This window comes from Xiphophorus couchianus, chromosome 11 (genome assembly GCF_001444195.1).
Source record: "Xiphophorus couchianus chromosome 11, X_couchianus-1.0, whole genome shotgun sequence".
NCBI lineage: Eukaryota > Metazoa > Chordata > Actinopteri > Cyprinodontiformes > Poeciliidae > Xiphophorus > Xiphophorus couchianus.
Window position 1 is genome coordinate 8,632,690 of NC_040238.1, and position 13,953 is coordinate 8,646,642.

General features: G+C 34.8%; 1 protein-coding gene across 1 annotated transcript in view; it reads left to right on the plus strand.

The window, feature by feature from the left end:
* Positions 1–541: 541 nt before the first annotated feature.
* Positions 542–13,953, plus strand: part of LOC114152597 (AT-rich interactive domain-containing protein 5B) — a 54,076-nt gene continuing 40,664 nt past the window's right edge. The window contains exon 1 of the mRNA XM_028030533.1: positions 542–804. Within this exon, the coding sequence (XP_027886334.1) occupies positions 784–804 (21 nt within the window). The 5' untranslated portion in view covers positions 542–783. The remainder of the gene's footprint in view (positions 805–13,953) is intronic.

A 13,953-nucleotide genomic window follows, 5' to 3' on the forward strand; every position in this document is an offset into this window, starting at 1 on the left:
TGGTAAAAGGGTAACATGTGAAAACGTTCAATGAGTTTAAATTATTTTGTAGCTATATATTATATATTATAAATTAATATTATAAATTATAAAAACATCAAGCAGAATGTAAAATAAGATTGATTTAATACGGTTATTAATGACTATTATTCTTTTTCTTTTGCCAAATGTAAGCAGGAAACTTCTTCGTAAAAAGAAAAACAAAAACAGGGAGAATAGATGAGTATGTTAAGCTTTACTCTAAGCCAGTATTTGTTGTGCTTTATTCTTTTAACGATCTAAGGCTGATAAACCAAGTGTTAAGGGTGCTAACTTTAAAGAAAGTTGTTGTGTGTGAATGCACTTTATTAACATTATAAGTTAATATAAGTTACGTGATTGCAGAGAGATGAGCGGTTTGACAATTTCAGAATATCAGCGAGAATGTGTTGGTAAATGCAAGAACAATGTAATGGATTTTTATTCGATTTTAGATTTTTTTTTTATCTTAACCCCGCCCTCGTATTCCGTTTCAGTCGGAAATACGTCATGTTAGTGAAGTAAAAATGCCCCCCTTTAAATGTGATTTTCGTATGGAGTTGTACTCTGTGGCAAACTTTGGCCACACCTAGATCCCGTGCCATTTCCACCCATTTTGAAAAAGAGAAAAAAGTAGAATAGAAGAAAAGCCTTTCTTTTTTATTTTTTTCCCTCCTCCTCTGTGGTGCGTTTGTTTGCGTGTCGGCGTGTCCCGGCGGTGTAACCGGAGAGAGGGGCCTCACTGAGAGGGAATGCAGGACTGCAATGGAGCACAATGCAATACAGGTAACGCCGATATAATTTCTAAATAAATGTCGTTTTTATCCGTTTTTGAACGCAGATTTTACCATACATTGACCCGGGGATATTTTAACTATACGTCTGTGTAAAATCGACTCAATTTCCGCCTTTATTTTAGCCGAATTTAGCCGTGTCGTATTGATTGTTTTCCCATATCAGCCACCGAGAGTTGGTCTGACTGCAATTACAACTTTATTCAGCTAGCCTCAACTTTTTTTTTCAACCCCCCTCTTCCACCTCCGGAGGTGGCAGATAAACGGCTGATATTTGTGCTTTTCAGGCCGAAACAGACTGGTTATTTCTTCGGGGCTGTCGCCTGGAAGGCAGCCGTTAAATTTCAGTTTAATATCGCAGATATTTTCTCCGTGTTAATGATTAATTTCTTTGTGTGTGAGTGTCGTGTCGACATTAGTCTCCCGGCTACCAACCCCCACCCGCATTAGCTTGAAATAAAAATAAAAATTTCTGCCCTCCTTTTTTTTCTCCCCCTGCCTGAAAATATCAGGAAACTTTTTCAGCTCGGTCACATTTTTAGCTAACCGCCGCGTCGCCATTTTTATTTTTTTTAATAAAAATATATTTTTACCGACGCAATATTGCACATTCAAATATATATATATATTTCACTCGACATCGACTAGTAGGTGGAGGAGCAGTTCGTTGAAATAATAATAATAGGAAGCAGCATATTGATATTATTATCACCAAATCCACCCCGACATTTTGTCTCCAGCAGTTTTTAAGGAGGAATGTTAATATTGTGTACGTTTCTGTACTTGAAATAACTGGTTTATAGTCCTGCCTTAAAATGCCAAGAAACATGCAGAGGACACTCAGATAGGGCAATGAATATGTGTGTGTGGTTACTTAATATACAACTAATTAATTTTGACAGAAATCTTTTTATTTTAGTTTGGCTGTGTGTTTTTAATAATATCCTTGCATAAATATTAATTCAGGAGAGAAATGGAGATGTAGTATGTATTGTTTTCCCCAGAGATGAAGTTGTCAGTTTATTTTTCAATAACAGGATATAGCCAAGGTCAGTAGTGCTGGCTGGATTTTATTTGTTGGTTTATTTATTCATTGTGCAAAGCAGGGGACATGTTATTATTAATATTCATGTATAATTCCCTCCTTCCTCTTTCGCTCATGTTCTGAAAACTGTACTTAAAAAAAAGAGAGAAATATCACGAGAACTGACGCAGGCATGGTGCAGATTAAGGGTTTCCATCTTAAATTCTTGTGTGTGTGTGTGTGTGTTCACTGCTCAGATTATATTATGTGGCTTTTATTTTCCTGCCTGCCGCTAGGCTGGAGCAATGCTTCAGCTGGCCCTCCCCCAGGCCCACAAAAAAAGACTGGAGCTCTGTGATATCCATACAACACTGCCACACTGCATAATAGTATGTTTATTACCCAGCCTGCTCACTTTATGATGGTATTTATCATGCATCGTCACTGTAATCAAGTTAAATACATGCACACTGCAGATTTAGGGAGTTAAACAACACATAAATTGCTTTCTTGTAGTCTTTTTCTTTGTTTCACTGCTCATAATTACAGCTCAACTATCATAGAATAAATTAGCAACATGCCTGATGGTGGTCTGTGCCAAAAATATTTTTTAAAATCCAGTTGATACCTAAAATTGCTTGCTTCTATAATATTCAGAAGTTATTATAAAGGTTATTTTGTGCACACAAAATAACTGACAGCCATTTTATGTTGCAGTGTTGCAAAAAAGAAAATGTAAAGCAAATCAAAATCTAAATGAATAATATCACTGGAAAAGCTGGAAAAATTAGTTATTCATTTAGGCAACACAAAAAAAGTAATTGTTAAATGTGACCAGTTTTTAGAAATGTTTAGTATGCAAATCTGATGAAACATGAGAGCATTGGGTTTACATGAGGTTTTATTTAAATGGTATTTAATGTTTAGAGTTTGTAATTAAGTGCATGGCGTCTTGAAAAAAGGAATTGACAGTCTTATAAAAAAATCAGTTCAGTCAGTATAAAGGGAAAAATTATTTTAATTTTGAGCCCAAAAAGGAAATATTATAATCAGAAAGCAATAATAAATGAGCTAACAAAACATAAAAAATACAAATAAAATGAAAAAGTAATGATATACATTTTAATTCAGTCAATGGGCTTGTTAAAAATATTTTTTAGAATTAAAAAATAACATTAATTAAGTAAAGTTTAAGCGGTCCAATTCTGAATAAAATTGGACACTGACAGTTTATTATAAAATAATCAAGACTCTAGAATATCAATCACCATAAAATGCATTTAAAAACTATGTTTTTATTTCTAGTTTGACTGGCAATACAAAATGAATAACATTAATTTTAAAGTATTTTCTTACTTTATGGTCATTTTCCTGCAGCTATCCTGAAACTGAAATGATTAACTTGGTAAATACATGGACGGAAATTTAATACCACACATGTCCTATAAATGCTATATATACTGTATATATATACAGTACAGACCAAAAGTTTGGACACACCTTCTAATTCAATGGGTTTTCTTTATTTTCATGACTATTTATAAGGCAAGAAATCCCACTTATTAACCTGACAGGGCAGGTTGACCTATGAAGTGAAAACCATTTCAGGTGACTACCTCTTGAAGCTCATGAAGAAAATGCAGAGTGTGTGCAAAGCATTAATCACAGCAAAAGGTTGCTACTTTGAAGAAACTAGAATATAAGGGGTATTTTCAGTTGTTTTACACTTTTTTGTTTAGTGCATATTTCCACATGTGTTATTCATAGTTTTGATGCCTTCAGTGTGAATCTACAATGTCAATAGTCATGAAAATAAAGGAAACTCGTTGAATTAAAAGGTGTGTCCAAACTTTTGGTCTGTACTGTATATATATATACTACCTTTCCCTTCCCCTGTATATTTAGTCAGTGGACAGTAATTACACTAAATAGGTTTATGATTGCTTTAGTTTTGGTAGATGTGTATTATATCTGATCTGTTTTCTTTAAAAATTAAAGTGTCAGTGTTGAAATGACAAAATAATGAATAAAACTAAAAGTGAGCAATTTAAAGTTTTTTGAATCAGATGTAACATTTTGGACAGAAACTATCTTTCTGGCAACATTTTGTCATTAATATGTATGTTATGTTTATGTATGCAAACAAATAGAACTAAGATGAATAGCTGACTCACTGTTTGTTAATAATTTAATATTTTTTATCTTTAAAACTAAAATAGACATATTAACCTCTTAACCTGTTCATTGCGATGGAATATTAAAAATTGACATTTGACAATTTAAAAAATTCAAAATATGTTTTTGTTTCTTTCTCTGTAGTTCTTCAAAGATTTAGTAACATTACACTTAGACAAATATTTGGGACTTTTGAAGTACTTTTGAAATAAATAAGTTCAATCATTAAATTTCTGTTGCATATTATTCCTCCTCCCAAAAAACCTTTTTTAAAATGTGATTTTTAGGTTTTAGGAATAGGCATCTTATCTTATTCTATCATTCTATAGTTTATTATTTTGAGCAGTTTACAATTTCAGGCTGTCATTTTGCTGTTGAGGCATTAAGCTTAAATTTATAACCTTTGGAGTGTTTCTTGTTTAAGCAAGGAAAAAGAATTTGCTTAATATATATTTTTTTATTTTTATATTTTTTTTGCATAAGCTGACTACAAGCATCTTTGCTGCATAGTGCATTTCACTGGCAGAATTATTCCTGAAAGTTGGGTTTATAATTGATGCATTTAACAGAGCACAAAGGCAGGAGAGCGCACTAATCACACCGCTGGTGCTTCTCTGTGTTGGCTGCTTAGCACACAGTCACAGCTGGATCTCCGATGTTTACCTCAGCGCGGATTGCGTGCGCCTCCTTTCACTCAAACTGGACTCAGGCTCACCTGTATTGAGATTTATATCAATCCCCTGTGAGAACTCATGTTTCTTTGGAGAATTCTTTATCAAGGTATGAGCCAGATTTAAAAGCCAATGTGTTTGCTCTGCTTGCGTGGCTTAATGTGAACCGCAAATATAACCTATAGTTGCGCTTTCAGAGGTGTGCGTTGTTAATATACGTTACGTGAACAAAGAATTCTGTGCGGTGTGTGCATTTACATCTCACACACCCTTCTTGTTAGCTCTGTCTGCGCTGGTAAAGTTTACTTGTGTTCCTCGGTGCATTAGTGGGCCAGTAGTCCAGCCCGTGGAGAAGCTGTTGAACTCGCCTCATAGTCACGCAGCATGCTGGTTTTATTTTTTTTTTATCCTTTATAAGTTTTGAAGTGACAAGATTTGTCAAACTGTGCTATATCAAATGCTTTTTCTATTTACAGTCAGGTAGAGTTGTTGCGTGTGGCTGCAAGGGTTTCCGAAAAAAAAAACCTCATCCCATAAAGCTCCGTCAACCAAACCAGTCTCTGTGGTTGAGTTTTTACCAGTTGTTAAAAACTCAATAGGCACAAAATGGAAGAATTACTAAAGCCACATAAATTAATCTCCGTTTGTCTCTCTGTATCCAGCAGAGAGATGCACAGTGCAGCAGATTTAGCTCATCATGCAGGACTGGCCCAAGATTGTATGAGGCCTTGAGCAGAATTTGATTTAGGGGGGAATTTGATTTGCTACTAAGAACATCAGCACCACAAACAGCATTTCAATATAGATTTAGAGAAATTTGGAAGAGGGATGGTACTTTAATTGGCCAACCTTAAAAGTAATCAGTGCTAACTATAATTTACTGAGATGTATTGACGAACAAACGGAGCTGAAACTCAAAGATTAAACTCATAGCATCAGATTGTAGCTGTGGCAGCAAAACAATCGAACTATGAAAATTGTTTATTGCACTTTTACAAAGTAAACTTGCCAGCTCCTTAATATCTTAAATTTAAATGTTAAACACTTTTAAATCTTTTTATCTGTGCTGAAACCATTAAATTAAATTTAACAGTATTGACATTTCCAATAAACAAATGTCAAATTTCTATATACGTGGTCTGTGTTAAATTGTTAGCATTTATGGGGCTCTTGAGAGCCTGGGATGCCTTGAGGAACTGCTGATTTAATTTCAATTTAACAGAAGTGCAAATAATTGATATTTATTTTAATTGTATAAATTTTTTATTGGTCGTTTTTAACACTATAGTTGTGGGTTTAAAGAGTATTTCACTGACAATGTCTTCCAGTAATATCTAGTTACCTAGGAATGTCATTACATTTCCTGTCAACTTAACATCTTTTATTAAAAAACACAGTGGGCTGCTGGTGGACCACCTCAGCGCACCGGCCACTGGGCTCAGCAAGTTTTCTGGGGGTAACGCTGAGTGGTTTTTCTATCAAACCGCTATCTATTTATAATTATTCAGCAGTATTAAGAACAAAAATAATACATGAATATTGTTTTTAACCTTAAATAACCAATTTCTAACTGAAAGGTTTGAAAGTCACCTTGGAATTAAGTTTTTTTTCTAGTACCACCCCAAATCTATCTTCCAAGTAGGGCTGTATAATTATATCAATTCTACGATATTTATAGATTTTTTTTTTCCCCCTTGGAAGGTATCGATTTTTCATCTGCAAGTATCAATACATTAAACCATAGGGGTCCATAGGCTTATACCGTCTTTTTAACATGTCTGGTTTGTGACAGCGTGGCAGCAAGACTCCGCCTCCCCCAGTCTTGTGCTTAAAGTGCACATTATAAACTACACACCAGTTTTTAAATTGTGTTAATAGGCCAAGTTAAACCGGAGTTATGCTAATATAAGTAAACTCTGTCCAATCAGAGGCAGGTATTGTGCAGTTTGTGATTTTAATCAGTTTTCAGTTAATTAAATCCAAGTCTATGGAACACAAAATGTCACTAAAATCACTCTAAAATCACTCTAAAATCTTTCAGAAAATCGTAAAAGTGCAAAGAATTGTATAGAATTGTATCGTTTGCCAAACATTGTGATATATATCGTATTGTGATCAGAATATCGTACATTGCATCGTATTGTGAAATTATTGTATCACTACACCCCTACTTCCAAGTGGGTACAGTTTAAACATTGTGTTAACATTTTATGGTAACCGAAACTTAAAAGTACAAATACAACTACAATGTTCAGTGTTGGAGTTTTAGAATTAATAGACGGGACTTCTTTCTACTGTCTTTTAGGACTGTTTAATATGATCAAAATTATGTTCCAATGTTTTTTCGCCAGTTCTTGGTGAATGATTCAATTCATATAGGGCTTGAGATATTCCTGTCTATTTACCTAACATGGGCCAATAGATCCATCTTAGGCCAGAACCAGTTTATAATTTTTTGTCATGTACTAGAGAAAATATGATTTTCTTTTGTTTGTTGTTACTGTAAACAAATTTATAGAAAATCTCTAAGAACCTGACGTAGAGTTTTCTTTTTTGTTGTGCTTCTTTTAGGGAAAGGTGTATCCACAAATCTTCAAGGTGTATGCACCTAATGCATCAACTTCCTGCATTATTTTCATGCAGCAAGTTGATGTGTGTTGCTTGAAATGTTAAAATTTTCTATAATGTGTCCTATCATTTCACTGATTTAAAAAATACATTCAACTGCAAAATAACCTAGATTTAAATGAGGGTTGTTGTATTTCAGTGAAAACAAGGCAGAAACGTTCAGTACAGCATGGTGTTTTAGTAAAGTGAGTATTCAGAATGAGTACAAGTAGCCTTAAAATGCAGAGCTGTTCAGAGTCAGTTTGACATTGATGTATTTAATTTAGTTTTCATGTATTTATGATGGCACATAATATATTAACCTCAGGTTACCTGTATCAAAATATTGCACAAAAAGTTTGTTTGTCTCTTAAAAGATAATGGGAACGTCTGGCCTTGGTTTTTAAAATATCAGTTTAAAGTTAAAATCCTGAAATGTGGAAACTGTTCTCTGAGCTTTTTGTGGCTTTAATAAAGGCTATTATTAAAGTAACCTCTTTTATGCCACTCCCAGTACATGGAACAGTCAAAGCAGTTACTACTGATTCCTATTTCTGGGTTATGCAAAAAATGAGAATCCATTTTTCTGGAATTCACAACATATTGGTGTCCAAATTCCAAAATCATTAAATGGTTAAAAAACATAAAATATGTGTAAGTACGTTGTTTTATCTGCTTGTGACAGAAAGCTGTGCAGCAGTCTGACGGCTTTTAATGTTGAAGAATAAAAAAGCGCTTCAAAGTTTTGGAACACATAGAAAAATACTGAAAGTTAAGTCAAATACAATACAATATTACCTTGCAGCAAGAAGGTCCTGAGTTTTATTTCTGGCCCCGGGTTCTTTCTTTATGGAGCGTGTGTGTTCTCCCTGTGCTTGCGTGGGTTCTCTCCGGGTACTCCAGTCCTAAAACATGACTGCTAGGTTAATTGGTCTCACTAAATTCTCCCTAGGTGTGAGTGTGTGTGTGTGCGCATGGTTGCGTGTCCTGTCTGTCTCTGTGTTGCCCTGTGACAGACTGGGGACCTGTCCAGGGTGTACCCCGCCTCTCGCCCGAAACGTAGCTGGAGATAGGCACCAGCACCCCTCCTGAACCCACTAAGGACAAAGGTGTTAGAAAATGGATGGATAAAATATAATAAAAATATATAACTATAAAATTTATATCTTAACCCTCCAAAACTATTAGAAAATAACGCAGTGATGATAATGATGGGTAAATATTGCAATGATGATCAGTTGGGAAATTTGTCTTATTTTCCTTCTCATCTGCACTTCCATCATAGTCTTCAGAGTTTTGAGCAAAGCCTTTTGTGTCTGTTGTGAGAATCTGCTGTCCAACTGGTTAAATATCGCACATGAAAAATACCTGTAAAAGTATTTTAAAACGATAACTTAAACACCACAGGCAAATGCTTCCCAAGATTAACATGTTTTGGTGCAAAATGTGCACCAATCCCAGAGCAAAAGCAAACGGAAATGTGAAGATGCTAGGTAAAGCTAGTCTAAAAGGGTTATTATCAGTTGCTTAACGATTTCTTTACTGACATGGACTAAAAGACCAGTCACCCACAAATACGCTGTTACATAAAGAAAAACAAAAACCAAGATTACAGTTTTCAAATATACTCTTGGACAAATAACTTAATTGTTATAGTCAGTATCAGGGTCAGGTTTGATGACATTCAGGGAGAGAAAAAGGGAAGCTTGAAACACCATCCCAGCTGTTAAGTTTGAGGGCAGCAGTGAATGTAGGGTGGGCCTTATTGACCCTTTGCAACTACATCACTTAAATCACACCATGACAAGGTACCATGACGTATGTTGGAAGTGAGAAATGGGAGTATTGAACAGAGCAAATGAAATTGTTTTCCAAAGTTGTTTTTGGCTGTTTATTCATGGCTTCTACTTGTTCAAGTCAAACTACGTGAACATGTGTTGCGTTCAGGTGTGAACCTGAACCTGGGGCTCATAGATGGTGGTATATACAAAAGTTTGAAATAGCTAGCTTAGAAACCAACCCATACCTCTTGCCTTCTGACGTGTTGATCAAATTGCAGACTTTGCCTGAATTCACACCACATGATTTATATCACGGCGTTTCCCCTGGAGCAGCCTTAAAAATGTACAAAAGATGAGATGCTAACCAGATTTTTCCATACATGTTCTGCCACATGATGGTGTGGCATTATCTCCATGGTTACTAATGGTTAGATGCCTACCTTCTCCATAATGTGATATTTGATATCTTTGTAATCATACCTACTTATAAAGTATGTAAATGTTAGTCTTCTTGCCTTGTAAAAAGTGTTCGGTGCAAATTCGCGATGACACCGAGGGCTGACAGTAGAGCTGTTGTAAAAGAATATTTTAGTAATCGACTACTGTATCAATTATTTTTATGATTAATCAGAGTAATCAGATATTTTGCTCTCTCTTTCTCTATCTCGCCTCTCTGTCTTCCCTCATTAAAAGTTGTAATATAAAATTACAAGTTTGGTTTGCATCCTTGTCTGTTTGTGTAGCTGGCCGCGCAGGTCCCAGTTACCATTTTTAAAGTGAAAGTAACTAAATAAAAGTGATATTAGGATGCAGATGTCTTTAGACTGGCTTTAAAGGAGCAAGTTGGTTGGTTTTATGTCCGTCATGACGGAATGGGTTCTGAAGAATGTGACGTCATGTGCAAAGGGTCAATAGATGCAGAAGGGACTGGTGCATACAGTGTATGGTATGCTGTGAAAAGAATATGTGGAAATATCTCATGTTCTGTCAGGAAGAAAGGGTGTAACTTCTAACAAACTATTATCAGAAGCTAACCAAACAGAAGTTGGTTACAGAAGCTAACCAAACAGAAGTTGGTTAGCTTCTGTTGAAGGTAACCAACTGTTGGCCCAAGAGAATTCTACCAAATAATGGCAAATATGTAGAATTATTACGTTGTAAAAAGTTAACAACATTCTTGTGTCATTATTCATGCATTTGGAAAATAGAAAGTAATTTAGGTAATTCTGACTTAAAATATTTGTTGAACAGTTTTCTTTTAATGCAGGCCAATAAATATGTATGTCATACAGTTTCTTCTAAAAATAACCCTTTTTATAAAACCCAGTTGATGTCTTGACTGTCGTCAGAGATGCCACAAAGTGACAAACTTAGTATCGCTCAGAGTAAATTATTGTTGTTTATTTAGAACATGTAAAGGATCCTCCATTTTAGACAGCATGTACAAATTTTATTTTGTGAAGGAATGTTTCAATAATGGACTATTGTCAGCATATTGAGAAAAGTCGTGTGACATACACAATAATTTTGTTTAATCGTATTTTGCGCAAAAATGTAGCATTTGTTTATTGATGCCTAAAGCGATTAGGTTTGTGTTCAGGCTTTTCTGGCCAATTTTCAACTTTCTTTGAGGCCTGAGGTTCCAATTTAATGTTTTTTCTTTAATAAATCATGATAACTATAGAAGGAAGAAAGTTATTTAATGGTTTTATTAGTTTTAAATCCTTCACTAAATAAAATCTGTACATGCTGATTCAAATTTCTTTTTACATTTTTTAAAATAAACTATTATAGCAATAACTCTTGCAACGAAACTAGCTTTGTCATTTTGTAACATCCAATCTAACAGTAGGGTTGGTATAAAGTATAGTTCTGACTGTCGCTAGAGGTATCAATTATGTTTTATAAAGAGTGTCATTTTTAACAGAAAATGTAAGATATACATATTTTTGCATTGTATAAAAAGAAGACCTTGTAGATGTTTGATTTGAATTATCGGTAACACTTTGTATAAGGCTGACATGACACTGTCATAAACATAACATCTATCACAAACGTGCAGGAGTCTTTATGAATATCTGACTGTTGTCATGAAGTGTCATTTGGTAAATAATGACACTTTAAATGCAAAGTTGCTCTAAAAGTTGCATTGAAAGTCCATTAAAAGTGCCAACTTTCCATGACATTGTCATTATTTATAAAATAATGCAAAGTTGGCACTTTTGATGGACTTTAAATGCAACTTTTAAAGCAACTTTGCATTTAAAGTGTCATTATTTGCCGAATGACACTTCATGACAACGGTCATAGACATTCATAAAGGCTCCTTCGTGTTCATGACAGATGTTATGTTTATGACAGTGTCATGTCAGTCTTATTCACACTCCACCAAATAAAGTGTTACCAAATTATCTTAGTTACCTTTTAATTGCGAGATGGATGAACATTTGTTTAAATGTATTTAAACAGAGTGTTTAAATACATTTTGTTACTGTTTGGTAGGATTGTCTTGGGTCATCAATTTTGGATATCTTCTGACAATAGTTTGCTAGAATTCTGTCCCAGCATAAAGTTATTACTATACCCATTTATACATCAAAGGATGCGTCTTTAACAGGTGTGCATTAACATCAATATTAGCCGAATAAGTAAAACAGGGCCGATATCAACAGCAAATATTTATTTCTGTGTTGTGGTCATTTGTGTAGGTTTTTCGAGATGGTCTTGGCCATGTGGTATTTGTTTTGGTCATCACTAATAGTGATTCAGCGCAGGATTGTGGGGTGTTTAACTGAAGCAGAGAAGCAACCGTGGGTGTGATGCTCATTTTAAATGGTTCTTAAAGGGTAGGGAAATATGTAAAACATAAATAATATTGGCAATCGCCCATAACAGCAATGCTGATCTATCAAAATTGGTCCAGTACCCCTAGTATACGTATTGGCATTAACATCAATACCGGCAGATGTTGATATTTTTTTTAGCTTATTGATAGAGACCTGATAAGTTATTGATAACCGATGTCTATGTCCACCATTTTTCTGTTTGTGTTTCAGGAGGGGAGGGGATTGGCTAAGTGGTATTTGTTTGGTTCTAGGGCTGAAACGATTCCTCGAATGATTCGAGTACCTCGATTATTAAAATTCCTCGAGAAAAATGTACCTGCCTTCTTAGCGCACCGTGTTCTGGCCGGAACATTATTTGCGTTGCGCGGAGCTCTGACTTCCGCCTCTGTGTTCTTGACGAAAGCTAAGTGTTAGCAGCATAATGTCCAATTTTCAAGTTCGGCCCGTGGGGATTTTATTGATTGATGATAATATCTGGGTTTTCACCGTTTTTGGATGACCAATAGACATGCTTAAAATGACTGGAGTACGGCATCCTTTCTCCTCCTGGAGATGCTGGTTCAGAGCGAAGAGCGCTGCAGGAGTATTTATACAGGTGAGCAGATAGACTGAACACAGCGGGCACTCAGGAGTTAGTAGCTGATGTTTATACTGTAAGTGTAGCTTTACGGACGAACCGCACAATAAATTTCATATCATCCTGGTCTGAACAAACGGGTGGCGGTACATGACTGGTAGACGGGTTTCTGTGTGAGACGAACGAAGTTGCCGTAAATATCCCGTATTGCTCACCCCCTCAACCCTTGTTCTTACGTTCGTCGTCTTTCCCCCTCAGACTTAAGTTCGCCTGGAACCTGGTTTATTTCCTCCCCTCTACTCTCATCTTACTTTATTTGTTCATTTCCCGTATTCTCAAACCCAAAGCTTGACAGGTATGGGGCAAGGTGAGAGTTAATCTATTAAACTGACTGAAGATGAATACATAAACTAAAAGCTGGAGCATAGACATTTTTTATAAGAGTATTTGTGAGGCTGCCTCTTTATTATTAAATTGAATATAATTTCGGATCTTTGTGTAACTTTTCCTCAGGTAAACTTAGAAAGTGAGCTATTATTGCTACAGGTTAGTTTTCTAAACTACAAAAAAGTAACTGTTAGGGATGCTCAAAAATGAAAAATTGGACTGATATTGATATCTTATAATAACACTGGTGTTATGCCAGATTTACTAATGTTTTATTTTATCTTTTTTTTTTATCCGATTACTCGATTAATTATAAGAATAATCGATAGATTACTCGATTACTAAAATATTTGTTTACAACAGCCCTAAAATGAAGCAATGTCAGCAGTGCAAAGGTTTTTTTTCCTGAGTGTTGAAATGATAGGAAAATATATATAATAATTATGTATCATCTGTTTCGTCCCAAATTTTCATATCAGTCTAACTCTAACCCTTATGTGATTTCTATTTTTAAATAAAGCACATCAAAGGACATGTTTTAGATTAAAAGGGTTCTACACTGAAAATTGTGATTTTTTTCTTCTTCTTACTTTTGATGGATTTAGTGAATGAGTGCGGAATTAAAAATCTATATATCTATATATACAGTATGTTGATCTGCCAATCAACAACTGAATTAATAAAGGAACAATTGGCCAACTCTAATGTCTGGTGCATCTAAAATAAAACATAAACTTTGGCTAATCTTGAAACACTCTCAAGTTCAAGTTATTTAATCACATTTTTAAATTAAATATTTAAAATTTAGATTTCCTAAAGCAGGATTAAATCCTTTAAATCCTAAATCCTTTAAAGTCATTTTGGTTTTTCTCATGTTTTCTGACTTCATCCTGTTAATGTCGCTGTAATTGTTCTGTGGGTGTTTGGTGTTTGTCTTGGTCTGGTATTTGTTTTATCGTCAGCATGTCTCTACGATGGAGCCATAAAGTTTTCATAGAGACCCTGTGTTTAATTTATCTACTGCAGCTCTGTAATTTCACTTTTTACTCTTTAACCTTTGCTAATATTTCTTC